The 13,799-nt window shown below is 45.0% G+C and overlaps 6 protein-coding genes across 6 annotated transcripts; 2 read left to right on the forward strand and 4 right to left on the reverse strand. All coding sequences in view use genetic code 12, as the record gives it.

Moving 5' to 3' along the window:
• Nucleotides 1-17: 17 nt before the first annotated feature.
• LODBEIA_P26380 (uncharacterized protein) lies at nt 18-1,370 on the reverse strand (the record flags this gene model as incomplete). Its single annotated transcript, XM_066972659.1, has 1 exon — nt 18-1,370. One exon carries the CDS (start codon nt 1,368-1,370, stop codon nt 18-20), a length of 1,353 nt encoding a protein of 450 aa, XP_066829576.1.
• A 755-nt stretch (nt 1,371-2,125) lies between these two features.
• LODBEIA_P26390 (uncharacterized protein) lies at nt 2,126-2,824 on the reverse strand (the record flags this gene model as incomplete). Its single annotated transcript, XM_066972660.1, has 1 exon — nt 2,126-2,824. One exon carries the CDS (start codon nt 2,822-2,824, stop codon nt 2,126-2,128), a length of 699 nt encoding a protein of 232 aa, XP_066829577.1.
• A 291-nt stretch (nt 2,825-3,115) lies between these two features.
• LODBEIA_P26400 (uncharacterized protein) lies at nt 3,116-4,962 on the reverse strand (the record flags this gene model as incomplete). The annotated part of the gene is made up of 2 exons (XM_066972662.1): nt 3,116-4,005; nt 4,095-4,962. The coding sequence occupies 2 exons, from the start codon at nt 4,960-4,962 to the stop codon at nt 3,116-3,118; spliced, it is 1,758 nt and encodes a 585-aa protein (XP_066829578.1).
• A 1,896-nt stretch (nt 4,963-6,858) lies between these two features.
• Nucleotides 6,859-9,564, forward strand: LODBEIA_P26410 (uncharacterized protein; the record flags this gene model as incomplete). The annotated part of the gene is made up of 1 exon (XM_066972663.1): nt 6,859-9,564. The coding sequence occupies one exon, from the start codon at nt 6,859-6,861 to the stop codon at nt 9,562-9,564; it is 2,706 nt and encodes a 901-aa protein (XP_066829579.1).
• Nucleotides 9,565-9,638: 74 nt separating this feature from the next.
• LODBEIA_P26420 (uncharacterized protein) lies at nt 9,639-10,886 on the reverse strand (the record flags this gene model as incomplete). The annotated part of the gene is made up of 1 exon (XM_066972664.1): nt 9,639-10,886. The coding sequence occupies one exon, from the start codon at nt 10,884-10,886 to the stop codon at nt 9,639-9,641; it is 1,248 nt and encodes a 415-aa protein (XP_066829580.1).
• A 270-nt stretch (nt 10,887-11,156) lies between these two features.
• LODBEIA_P26430 (uncharacterized protein) lies at nt 11,157-13,535 on the forward strand (the record flags this gene model as incomplete). The annotated part of the gene is made up of 1 exon (XM_066972665.1): nt 11,157-13,535. One exon carries the CDS (start codon nt 11,157-11,159, stop codon nt 13,533-13,535), a length of 2,379 nt encoding a protein of 792 aa, XP_066829581.1.
• Between the last annotated feature and the right edge of the window lie 264 nt (nt 13,536-13,799).

Here is a 13,799-nt window from a genome sequence, read left to right on the forward strand (position 1 = left end):
GACAAAAGACATATACCTCAGACTTTTTTGATTTCTTCTTCCTCTTCTTTCGTTTTTTTATCTTGTTCATCCGCCAGTTCAACTTCAAACTTTATAGACACATTGCGCACAAATCTATCATCCTCTTTAATCAAATCCACCAAAGTGCGCTCGTACTTGTTAAGGGTCAACAACTCAATGAATTTATTCTGGGTGATCAAGGTAAAGTTGATATTTGTATTTGCCCCCGAGGACAACACAGACAACTGCTTCAACTTGAACTGCGTCAACTCGTGATTATTCTTGAGTTCATAGCCAATGATGCCTTCCACTTTATTGTACAACTCTGAACCTGGCTGCTCTCCCCGGTCTATCAATTCGTACCACGCCTCTTTTATCGTGTCCCACCCGGCTTTGATGATGAGTATCGAGACACCAATGCCGCCAATCGAGTCCAACCAGGCGACATTGAAGAGGACACCGCCTGCTACGGTCAAAAGAGCCACAACTGCGGTCAAGGAGTCGACTCTGTGGTGCCATGCGTTAGCCACCAACACCTTTGAGTTTGTCTGGGCTGCAATCTTCATGGTTTCCCGGTACAAGAGCTCCTTGGCCAAGATGGACCCCGCGGCCAACCACGCAGCGTTTATGTTGGGGACTTCGCGGTGTGTCACCAATTCCGTGCCTGTTTCGGTTTGATGTGTGTGAGCATGTGTATGCGAAGAACCACCAGCAATGTCTGTGTGGTTATGGTCATGTCCAATGTGGATGCTGGCTGCGATTTCATACCATTGCGTAGGTAAGACAAACTCAAAAACTTGCAACATGGAGGACCATCCGACGGAAATCCCCGCAAACAAGAGAATCGCGCTGACGGCGAACGACCCCACCGTTTCGATTTTGCCGTAGCCAAACGGGAACTTGGTCGGTGTCCCGACCTTGGCGGCAACATTCACCGTGGCCAAAGTCAAAAAGTCGGCAAGCATATCGCTGACGGAATGAATGGCATCGGCAACCAAGGCTTGAGAATGGAAATAGACGCCACCGATACCTTTCGAGATGGCTAGCGCGATGTTGACCAACAACCCGATCCATGTGATTCTAACTGCTGGGTTGGACTTGATGGAAGAAGCGCCCGCCGCGAGGAACTCATTTGGCTCGTGCATCGAATGGTGGTGGCCCAATATGCTTCCCTTTGCATGAGAGTGCGAATGGTCGTGAGAAGACGACTTCTGGTGGGCACCACTCTCGGAATGGGAATGCGTATGCGTATCCTTATTGGTGTTGGTATTCGTGTTCGTGTTCGTATGTGTATGCGTATGCGGCGGTTCACCTTCATCTGCTGCATGCGTATCTTCTCGCCTATTGGTGGACATGTTTTGTTGCGACATTGTAGATGCGGTGCTAAATAGTCGATTCCCAATCACAACCAGCTTAAAAGGCCCCCGATGTGCTGTTTTTTTCACTTGGATTCTTAGCAGCGGAGGAATTGACCTATTGCCTCGACTCTGTAGTAAAAGACACTGGACAAGTCTCGAGCTGGCAAGTGTATAACTGACATTCATAGTCCCTTTTTTTTTTTTATGGTAGATTTTTGGTAGATTTTTTTCCCGGGCGTTGTGTGTTTTCTTGCAAAGAGGAAAATGCGATCTAGGGAAAACTCATGAGAATTTCGTTTCGCAGACAAAAATGAAAGAAAAAGATTGGAGGCTGGGGATCAAAAAAAAGGGTAATTTAAGTAGACCTTGTTGTTGATGTGTTTGGGCTTTGAATGAAAGATTCTTAAAGTATTGCAATGCTTTTCAACGACGGGTTTCGTCTTGGAAATTTGGTGAATATCAGTTGGAAAATTTCCACAATTATCTGAGCTTCATGGGATCAGTCCAGGTTGAGTTTTTTTTTTTTTAAAGAAAATCTTTTTCTATCTCGTTTGCTGGCTGGGGGAAGTGAGATAATTGAATAGACCTTTCCACCATTAAGTATTTGGAGAGAGTGTTACAACATCAAGAGCAGCAGCAGCGATGATACTATTGACAAAAGAATTGAGTCAGGTCAGAGTGAAGAAATGAAAAGAAAAAAAAAAAAAAAAAAAAGAAAAGCCTCAGGAAATTGGACCTATGAACCTATTCTACTTGGACCTATGAACCTATTCTAATTGGCTCAAGAGAGAATTGGTGGTGGTGGTGGCAGTGGTGTTTGAGCTTGCATCATCATCTCCATTGGGTTTCTCCGAAGGAGGAGGGAATTCAGCTAGTTGCGCCTTTAGCTTTTCCAACTGGCGGCTCAAGTACTTCTTCTCTTGTCCTTTGGTCAACTTGTCCATTATACTGGCACTGGGCTCTCGGAGATGCATGTAGTTGCACATTTCGCCTCTTTCACACGTGTCTGTGTCATAAGCTCTACATCGAGCCTCGTCAAAGTTCAGTACGGGGGACAAGTCAGAGTGAACAGGCTTGCCATTGAACCATTCCTGGTTCAATTCTTGGTTAACTCTTGCTGCGTCGTTCTCGGAGTAGAATCGCACATAGACGTTGCCGTTCAAGTGGTTGTTTTCATTCTCACACACAATCATCGATGCCACTTCGCACTTCCGGCTTAGATGAACAAACACATCCTGATAGAATAGATCTAGCGTTTCCTGCAACTGCTGAGGAGACGAGTCCTCGTTCTCGCTCTTGTTCATTTTTGGGTTCTGGTATAAGTTGGCTAGGAGTAAGGTTCTGGATGATGTTGGTTTGATGTGTTTCTTGGAGCACTTTTCGCCATGTCGACAAGCACCGATCTTGCTATAGAATGCGCACGATATAGACTCCCCTTGGTCGTATCTTCTGCTCGTGTAACTCATTGCAAATGTTTTTGGGAGGTTGTGATTGTTCCAAGACAGCTTAAATTGATGTCCCGATGGGCGCGGCCACCGAAATGTTTTTTTTGACGGCACCAACACATTTGAGCGGATTACAACGTAAAAATCTTCTACCACCACCACACTCTCTGCAAATCAGAGACAAACACTACAGGCAGCTTCTAGAACCTCACTTTGATATGGTAAAGCTGCTGTTGATATTAAACCGACGTTCAGAAAACCTCTATAGCGGAAAAAGAAAAATAGAAATCATCAATCCATACTAATATTTAATTATATATCTTTCAGCCTCTTGTTGGAAATGCTCAGGTTCAGTTCTTCTTGACTGCCCTCTTTTCCTTCATAAACAGGTATAATGTGGTCCTTCTCTTCCACATCGCCATGTTCATTAACTTCATACGTGATATCCGCTTCGTCGATGTTGCTTAGTGGTCCTATATACCACTTTTTCGCCTCAACAAAGAAATAAATTGTGAAAATCAACATTGGTCCACCGAAGATCAAGCTGGTCCAGTTCATGTTCTCTGGAGTCAATTCCGAACCTTTCACATATGGGAAGCAAAGGATGGGGATCATCAACGCTACAAAGGCAACCGCAATCCAGCCAATTGGTTGCGAGAATTTGCCCAAATGCCATGGACCTGGCTCAAATGTCTTTTGCGCATAAGTGACTTTCAAAAGGATTGGTACGGTGAAACTCAAGAAACCTGAAAGGGCCCCGATGGAAAAGACTGCAGAAATGGCCACCTCTCCAGCAAAACACAACAAGAGCAACAAAGTGCCAATGACAACGTTCAATATCACCGCCAAGATTGGAGTTTGGGTCCAGGGGGAAACGCGTTTCCACAAGTTGCTAAATGGAAAAAGTCGATCTCTGGAATATGCATAGGTCACACGGGACGAAGCCAAGAGACAACTTTGAGCCATGAAAAAGGACGAGATGGTGGTTAAAGCTGTCGCTGCGATAACCATCCTGTGGTCTAAAACTTGGGACAAGTAAGTGACAAACGGTTGTCCAAGGCCTTGAGGATCAGCATTGATTTCGTCAATCAGCACACAAAGGTATGCAATGGCAATCAAATAGAAAAAGCCCATGGCACCTCCGCAAACAGCAACGAGGCAGATGGCCTTTGGCACTGCTACAGACGCATTCGAACACTCCTCTAAAAAGAATCTGGGGGTTAGTAAAAAAGTTCCCATTTGAAGTCTTTTCAGTTCGCTTTCTGAAAAAAAATGAAAAAAAATGACATACCTGCTAGGTGCATGGGTGAATCGTACCCGGACATTGCCCAAATGACCCCCAACCATGACTGCAAAAAGGCAATTCCAGTGGGCCAATCTGTCTGGTTTGTTATTGACCACGCGATCGAGCTCGAGTTGAATTTGGAAATGCCTCCACCATTGATTTCAACCCTCTTGTTTGCCGCCAACATCATCACAAACACGATTGCAAGGAAAAGCACATTGCAAACCATGCCCGCGGTGTTGATTCTAGCAGCCCATTTTGAAGGCAACACGCAGAGAACGCCAGAAGCCACGAGTACTCCTGTGCTCAATGCAAACACGTGTCCGTTTGTTGGGATGTACTCGCTGGTGAATGAATAAAGGGCAAGCATCATGCTGGCGCACGAGTAGCTAACAGATGGAGCTGCCGTGATCTGACAGAGCCAATTGGCCCAGGAGGTGAACCAGACGAGGTAAGCTTTGGCAAAGGGAGGCAGGAGCATGCCCACGAAATATGGCGTGCCTGAACTAACGGGGAACTTACTGGCCAATTCTGCCATCGACAACGCAACTGCAGTAATGAAGATCATGGCTATGAGCCAAGGCAACGGGGTTATTCCAATGACTAATTGTTGGTAGTCAAAGCAAGCACCAATGGATGGCAAGAGCCCCAACACTGAGAAACTGACAGAAAATAAACTCCACAAGGAAAACTCCCTCTTGAGCTCTTGCTTATAACCCAAGGCCAAAATTTTGGCCTCGTCTTCATCAATAACGTGATCAACGTTGATAACTGCTCCCTTTCTCGAAAGCATCGATGTGACTCCCATGTCATCAACACGAACTTGAGAAACCACTGGACTCAATCCAGACATAGGCGATTTGGAGATGTTCATCTTGGTGGTATGGTCTTTCGACTTGAACTAGACTTCAAAATCATCTCCCACCATTGGAGTTTCACAAGGATATTGAAGGCTCTATTTATAATGGCCACCCCCAATCTACCTCTGCCATTCCAAAGTATGAGCTATCGCGGCTACTGATCTTTATTTTTTTATTTTCTAATTGAGATTACGCAAACCATCACCTTCTTCTTCTCCTCCCTCTCCTAGAAAACGATGCATGTTTCCAATATTGTGAAAAAAAAGAAAAAAAAATTAAGTACCCCGTGCAATTGATTGATTTCAAGATAAGAAAAAACGCCATTTCAATTGCCTTTTTTGTGTGGAAAAAAAAAAGACGAAAAAGAATTGAACCTCAAGAAGATTTCAGGATCTCGTCTTGACGAGGGAGATTTTGGCTTTTGGTCCCCGCTGTGTGTTATCAACATCGTTTTTGTAGATTACTGGCGGCCGTGGTCGGTAGAGTTTACAGTGAAAAAAAAGAAAAAAACAGGGCTGAAAGAAGTTCAACGGCCATCCATGCGCATAGAAACAAACAGACGTACACCCAAAAAGTCCACATATACGTCTGTAGTGTTTGTTCGCTTACGAGCCCGACTTGATCCCACCCACTGGAGGCTCTCCTCACGCCAAGCGAACACTTGAAAGTCCTTCTGGTTTTGTTCGCACGGGGTGGGCTTCGGGTGAAACCGCAAAATGTATAGCCTAATCGGGTAAGTGAGATGCGACTTCCATTTGCACCTGAAATGAAAAGACCAAGAGATTCGGTAGCTGAAACTCATAGAACTCTTTATCGGTACCCATATCCCACCACTATCGATATCTCTTGACCACCTCTGAAGTCGATCGCTGGAGCCAAAAGAGGAAAACGGGTGTTGCTGTTTTTGTCCGTAGCCCCGATCCACAACTTTCCTTGTCATTCTCGTAAAATTTTGCAACTTGCGGAGTTTTTTCAAGTTCTGACCGTTTTCTCCATTTTTTTATTTTTACCTTGCAGGGTGTAACTCAGTTGACTGGAGTTTTTGAAAGCGATTCTTTCTGGTGCTCGGAAATAATGGCCATGTCAGGAAATGAGAAAACGCAAACGTTCAAGTGGAAGCCTAAACGGTCCAAGTAGACACTGTTGATCTTCACGTCGGAGACCTCCTTTTCGCAACCTACAAAGATACGAAATTGGTAGGTAAACTCAACTCCACATTCGCATAGTTGAGTTGTGTGACAGGAAACAGTTCGACCACGCAGTGGGGGGGGGAGGGGGGGGTGGTGGTATTCTATGGATTGTGCTGCTTGTTTGATTTCCAAATTTCTTTAAAGGTCACACGACACTAAAAATTAGTTTCGGATCCCCCAACTCTCCTAACCTCCAAACCTCCAAACCTGTCACAAATCTGGTCCTTTGTTCTGCCAAAAAAGGATCCAATCGCTAGCAATTGGGGTTATGCAAAGTCCCAGGTATGTGGCAGTAGATATGCAGGAGAAATATACAAGTCAACAAACGCAGATGCAAGTTGATGTCTCAGTTCAGATCACATCCTGGCCAGGTCATACCCTGTCCCGTCACGTTCCCGTCACTTTGCCATTTTCTTACAAAAGATAGAAAAAAAAAATCCAATCGCAGAGGGGCTGCAACTTGGACCAAAATTGCAAGAGATGATCTCCATTACAACTTCTTCAAAGTCTATGCTGTAACACCTTTTCACACTTGAGGGTGGCATAGTTCATGATGTCCTTTAAATAACTCCGTGTCACTTTTCAGCATGCGGTTGCGAAAAAAAAAAATTGGACGCGACAGAAGAAAACAGACCCAGGCAGCACATTTCCAAAGGCTGTCAAACACCACCTACGTCTCCTCACGCTTTCTAGCCCTCCCCCTCCAGCTTCCAGTGTTCCATGTTGCAAACACTCAATTTGAAATGGGTTGGGTTCTTGATATTATGTTTTAGCAATATTGCTGGCTACTTGTTGTTTCTACGAGGGTTTTTCCCTTCCAAAGTCGTTCTTCCAGGGTTCAACACCTTTTCTCAAGGAAACTCATCCACGTCCCCGTTTCTAGATGAAAATGGCAAACCGCATTTCAACAAGTTCATTCTCATGGTGGTGGACGCAATGCGTTCAGATTTCTGTTTTGGAGAGGAGTCGGGCTTCACGTTTGTGCAGGATTTGATCTCCCAAGGCCACGCCATTCCATTTACCGCGTTTTCGAACCCCCCCACGGTGACTCTACCACGTCTCAAGGGAATCACAACTGGTGGCACGCCGAGTTTTCTCGACGCCATATTGAATGTCGCAGACGACTACGATGACTCCCAGGGCATGTACAATCAGGACTCGTGGATACACCAGTTCAAGCTACAAAATAAAAGCATCAATTTTTTCGGAGACGACACGTGGCTAAAACTATTCCCTGACCAATTCACCGAGTTTGAAGGAACAAACTCCTTTTTCGTGAGCGACTTTACCGAGGTGGATCTCAATGTGACTCGCCATTTGGATCGTCAATTAAGCGAGGATAAGGGGAAACAAGATTGGGATGGTTTGATTTTGCATTATTTGGGCTTGGACCATATCGGACACAAGGGCGGTGCAAAGTCAATATACATGAAGGACAAGCAGAAGGAAATGGATGCTATTGCAAAGAGGCTTTACGAATTCATTGAAAAGAACAGTGACACTTTGTTTATTCTAATGGGTGACCATGGAATGAATGACGTTGGCAACCATGGAGGCTCCTCGGAGGGAGAAACTTCTGCTGCAATGGTCTTGATTTCGCCAAAACTTAAAGTGGACAGCATATCGCAGTCAAAACACCACCCATCACTGGAATACTCATATTATCACAACATTTTGCAAATTGATCTTGTGCCCATGGTGGCTAGCTTGTTGAATTTCCCAATCCCAAAAAACTCGTTGGGGGTCCTTCCGCGAGAAATACTTGGTCAGTGGCGTGAGGAGCAATGGTCGGATATCATGTTGGAGAACTGCCACCAAATAATGGAGCTCTATGCTGCCAAGAACGGCCACGGCCAGGGCCACGGTCCCTTGTGGGAGAAATGGCAAAAATCCATCAATTCAACGCAACTGACTGACGCCTACTACGAACTTTTAGCAGAAGTGCAAAGCGAGTTGGCCTCTTCTGCTACCGAGTACAATTACCAGGACATTTATCGGGGAACCACGATTGTCATCATTTCGGCTATAGCTGTTTTGGTTTGGTTCACCTTGTATTTTTACCAATTTGCAAAATTGAGCCCCGCCAAGATTGCAATTTTCCCAATTTTCACTCTTATTTATGCGATTCACTTCCATGGGTCATCTTTGATTGAAGAAGAGCACCAAATCTGGACCTTTGCCACCTATCTAGGCTGCTTTTGCATGGGTACCTCGCTTTTGAAACTTTCTGAGAAAAGGCGCAATTTTGCTTTGTTGCTTGCCTTGACCTCGAGTCTTCGAGTTCTCCAATCTTGGAACCTAGCCGGTCAAAAATGGCTTTCTGCGTATACCATCTCGGGGTTCTTGAGTCAGTCAAACGGGACACTTTTATGGTTTCTAATCACATCGACGTATTTGGTTTGCGCAGCTGTAACTGTAATTCAAGCAAGAGAAAATGATGGACGAGTTAACAAGTTGGGTGCATTAGGCGATCGCATTGGCTCGATGGTATTTTTTGTGGCTATTTCAACCGCGACATTGACATCGTACCTGTTCAAAGCCGTCCAATACTATGTCGATGGTGGATCGTTGCCTCCAATATTGAACGAATTTGTGCTCTGGATTTTCAGCAATTTTGGCATTGAACTCAGCCTAGAAGCTAGCGCAACCGATCCTCATATGAAGTTCCTTTTCCAAGCAGCCAGCATCCAACTTTCTAGATGGGCTCTGTACACTTTAGTTGCCGCGGCTGCGTTTAATTTGCTTTGGCGGAGATTGCAAAATCAAAGTCAAGGACAAAGTCAGCGCGGCCGAGGCAACATCACCCTCGTCGCAAACACCCTCACGCTTTTCTTGATCCATCAAACAAGAGCCACAAACATTCCCTTGTTCTTATTCTGCATGGTGGCAAAGTTTTCAATGTCGAAATTCGTGACAGCTTATTACTCCTCAAACATTGACCAGCGAATCCTTGTCATTGCGGCGCTGACTATAGTCTTGCAGAACTTTACATTCTTTGCCACGGGCAACACCAACTCGTTGGCGACTGTCGATTTGACAAACGCGTACAACGGCATACTGTCCTATAATGTTATTTCTGTCGGGGTATTGACCTTTGTATCGAATTTTGCAGGCCCTCTTTTCTGGTCCCTTTCATCGTTGCAGTTGATTTACGAGCCAAGCGTGACATCATTCGAGAAGGACTCCAAAGTCGACTTGACCAACTATGCAGGGTTAAAGAACTCGGTTCTCCTAGTCAAGTCGCTTGTCCTGCTATTCTTTTATTCGATATCAGCTGTGAGCTTGATGGTATCGTGCATAAACTTGAGGTTTCACCTTTTTGTCTGGACAGTATTTTCTCCGAAATTGTTGTACTTCGGAAGCTGGATGGTCTTTGTTAATTTACTAACGGACATTATTGTTTCTACAATCACTCTTTGCATTTAAATTTAGAATTATAAATATTAATAATGATAAATGAAAAAGACTAGAATAGAAAAGTATAGATAGATCTAAACCGGCTATTGTAACAATTGATCTCTATAATGCGGCTGGTTATTGATGAATTTGGCGGCCCTTCTGTCGTTGATATCTTCGCTCTTCTTTTCCGACTTCCAAGTCCTCCTCTTTCCAGCCAACTCTTGTCTATCCTTCAACGTGAGCATGTGTCTCGTCTCTGCTGCAATCACCGTGCCCTGTCCTTCGGACAACTCGCGCTCTGGCGCCAAGTTCTGTCTGTAATATCTAGCGTTGGATCTGTGGCCAATAATAGCACCGGACGGGAGAATCAACTCGGTTCCATTTTGCAAAATAGCGTCTCTATCCGATGGAGGAAGCTCCTCCTCCTCGTCTGCTTCAACATCTTCATCGCCACTGACATCCTCCCACTCTTCCTCGTCCCCTTGCTGAGAAGAAATCACCTCCTCGTCGTCGTCGTCGTCGTAAGTTGACGAAAAGTCGTAAAATTTGGAAATTTCCAATTTTTCATCGTCGCTTTCATAAGGAATCCTCATGTGCCTCTTTGTTTGCATGTGCTCTCTCGCGGCCTCTGCGTTTCTTCCTTGGTAGTTGCAAGCGATGCAGAACCCAAACCCAATCTTTTCCGCTAAATATTCAATCAATCCTTTCTTATCTACCAAGTAGCTCTGCTCGGGTATATAAAGACCGTGCTTCTTGAACATATGTTCGACATTTTCATCCACAGAGTCGAATTGGTGATTGTATTTGGGGTGTGAAAAGAGACAAGTGGTGGGAGGAATTTCCGTCTTTTGCGCGAGCTTCTGTTTCAAAAGCTTCTCTTCCTCTTCCTCTTGCGTAAGCTCTTTTTCATCCTCCTGAGATGTTATGCTATCCGCCTCTTTTGCTGCGGAACCATTTGTGGCGTCTTGATTGCTTGAATCAGTCACGGGAGAAACAACCTCCTCCTCCTCCTCCTCCTCCTCCTGGGCCAGAACTGGTTGGTTTCCGCCCCTCTCGGCCATCATGGCTCTCTTTGCCTGTTCCAAGATTGCTCTTTTCTTCTCCAGAAGGGCCTCTTTTTCCTTTCGACGCTGCTCCTTCTTTGTCGTCTGCTTGTTGTCCTTGTCTTTCGAGTTGGTGTCATCTTTCCGTTGCAACGTAGCAACTTTACTTTGAAACAAATCCTCTGTAATCGGAGGTAGTTGTGCAACTTTTCTCTTTAAGTTATACCGATGCCATTCTGATTTCATGTGGTTCCTCTGGTCATCGGACTCTGGAAACTGTAAATTGCAAGTGTTGCACGTATACATGGTTTCTCTTTTATTTCTTAAAACAAAATACAGTGTGCTTGTGTCTATGTGTAAGTGCCGTGAAACCTGAATTGCAGGGTGAAGGATGTAGACTTGAAAAGAAATGAGATGAGATCAAAAACCGTCTCTGGAGCGCGATGGAGGTTGTAACGCTTTCAGGAGAATACGTTTCACACAACCACACACATTAGTAGAGCAAAGTGAAAAGGAAAAAAAAATTCAACCTGCCCTAATACCTCCCCTTACCTATCTCCTCTTCAACTGTCCATTATGTCGTCGTCATCGTCGTCGCTGCTGAAAGACGATGAGTTTAGTAACGTCTTGCCAAAACTAATGCCCGTGATCAGAGCAGCCAGCTCTTTGGCAGCACAGGACGTCAAGTTTCACAAATCGGTCGATGCATCCGTGGGGAAAGAAATCGATCAGAGGAGTGAAGAGCTCTTGTCGATAGTGAATGGCCTTCTACGATGTACGTCGTCGAGCGACAATAGAGTTGAGCGTCTCAAGTTTGGCGAGGACAACATTGCTAGCGACTCGGCTTGGAACCCCATTGGCAACATTATCGACTCCATCTTTGAAAAAATAGATTACACCATAGACCAGAGGGATAGACTGCTATCGAATAGTGGCCAGCCCCAGAAACAGTATTTAGAGGACGGTTTGCATGGCAGCAAGGGCCAGGATGACGAAAAGAATGGGAGGATTGCCAAGCCCCAGCTTCTTTTCAAAACACCGGTTGACAACTCGGAGCAGGAGCCTTTTAAACCCAAATTGACCTCGAAACCCAACGCTTTGCAAAGCCTAGAGTCGGTGAGCAAACTCGTTAACCCAGCACCGGTCTACGAAGACACAGTGGAAATCGTGGAGCCTGCATTCTATCCCCACCCTTACCAATTTGAAATAGACCAACAGCCATATCCGGCAGCAGTGCTCGAAAAAGCCGAACCCATACCTCCTACTGACTGGGCAACCACTCAAGCTATCTGGGTGGACACCGTTGAAGCTTTAGACATAATGATTGAGGAACTCGAACGTCTGGAGGCGATAGCCGTGGATTTAGAACACCACGACTACAGATCCTACTATGGGTTGGTTTGTTTGATGCAGATTTCAAATCGTGAAAAGGATTGGGTGATTGATACCCTCGCACTTCGGGACGAATTATCTAAGTTGAACGTTGTCTTTACCAACAGCAATATTGTCAAAGTGTTTCATGGCGCATTCATGGATATAATCTGGCTCCAGAGAGACTTGGGGCTATACGTTGTGTCATTGTTTGACACCTACCATGCCTCTAGGCAACTTGGATTTCCAAAATTTTCATTGCAGTATCTCTTGGATACGTTTGCACATTTCAGAACATCGAAAACATATCAGTTGGCTGATTGGAGAATAAGGCCATTATCGCCACCCATGATGGCATATGCCCGGTCCGATACCCATTTCTTATTGTTCATTTACGATCAGCTTCGAAATATGTTGATTAAGCAGGACAAGTTGCCTCGTGTCTTGTTTGAGTCCAGGCAAGTTGCCAAAAGGAGATTCGAATACACTAAATTCCGTCCACTCACAACCAACTTTAGCAGCCAAGTGACTTGTCCCGTCATGTCTTCAAACCCCAAAGAACCATGGGGGTCAATAATTTACCAATACAACGTGCCAGCATTCAAGAAACATCTTGTTGAGGTGTTGTACAACTACAGGGATATGGTTGCCAAGGCAGAAGACGAGTCCGTTCGCTACATCATGCCCAACCAGTTGCTCGTTGCTTTGGCCATGTTGGAAGGTCCAGTCGACTCTAGTAGAATCATAAACGTGCCTTCCTTTGTAACAGAACATGTTCGGTTACACGCTAGGGAGATTGCAGAATTGATTGAGCAGTCTAAAAGAGATAGTGAGCAGAATGACTGGGACTTGGTTGACAGATGGCACAATAACGACGCCACTGTCAGCGAGCCGACGCTAGATGCAGGCAAGATTGGTGCTGTGTTTGAGAAGCTTTTGACTCTGTCAAGCACAATGTTTGAACAGCCAGCCTTACTAGCCGCGTCGTCTTTTGTTTTTGACGTTCCCGGTGTCGACAACGAGATGCAGTCCTCTCGAAAAGCAAAAAATAACCTGGCTGCGCCTTTTGTGTTTGAAGTATCGGGCGGAGATCTTGTGAAAAGGAGCCTTGACGACTTGCGTGAACGCTTTGAAAGCTCGCAACGTCTATTGAGTGAATTTTACGTTTCATCGCATTCGGTGCTTGAGGAAGAGGAAGAACGTGCATCTGAAACTCCCCAGGCAGCAGCAACGGCAATAGAGGCACCTAGAGAGGAAAAAGAGTTGACTGGACAACAAAAACTCTTTAACGCCGATAAAAGGATTAACCCAGACGAGGTAATCACCCTCCGCAAGAACAAGACCGCGAACAAGCCTCTGAAACAACCGGAGCAAGAAGACAGTCCAGCAGTTGACTATGCCAATGCTGACAAGATCCTCATCGGATCCAGCGACAACAAGAAGGAAAATAAAAAGAAACGATCATTTGATCCGTTTGCCAAGGTGGAAGATGGACCAAAGCCGGCAAAGAAGAAGAAGGTCATGACAGCCGGAAAGACGTCGACATTCAAACTCAAAAAGTCTAGAATGAACAATAAAAAATAAGCAGTAGGTGTAATGAAGTAGAATGTAATAAAGATTGTCAATAGTAGCGTCAACAAATAAAAAAAATCAAAAAAAAAAATAGAAAATATGGCGGCAGTGAGATTCGAAATGGTGCGGTTGCACCGAAAAATAAACATTGTAAATTGGATTTTGCAACCACAGATTGCTGATGGGAATCTCTTTAAATGAGACATCTGGCCATTTTGGAAGATGAAAATCAGTTTGGGGGTACTGAATATAACGTCTGTACGCCTTATGATTGAA

This window comes from Lodderomyces beijingensis, assembly GCF_963989305.1.
Source record: "Lodderomyces beijingensis strain CBS 14171 genome assembly, chromosome: 3".
NCBI lineage: Eukaryota > Fungi > Ascomycota > Pichiomycetes > Serinales > Debaryomycetaceae > Lodderomyces > Lodderomyces beijingensis.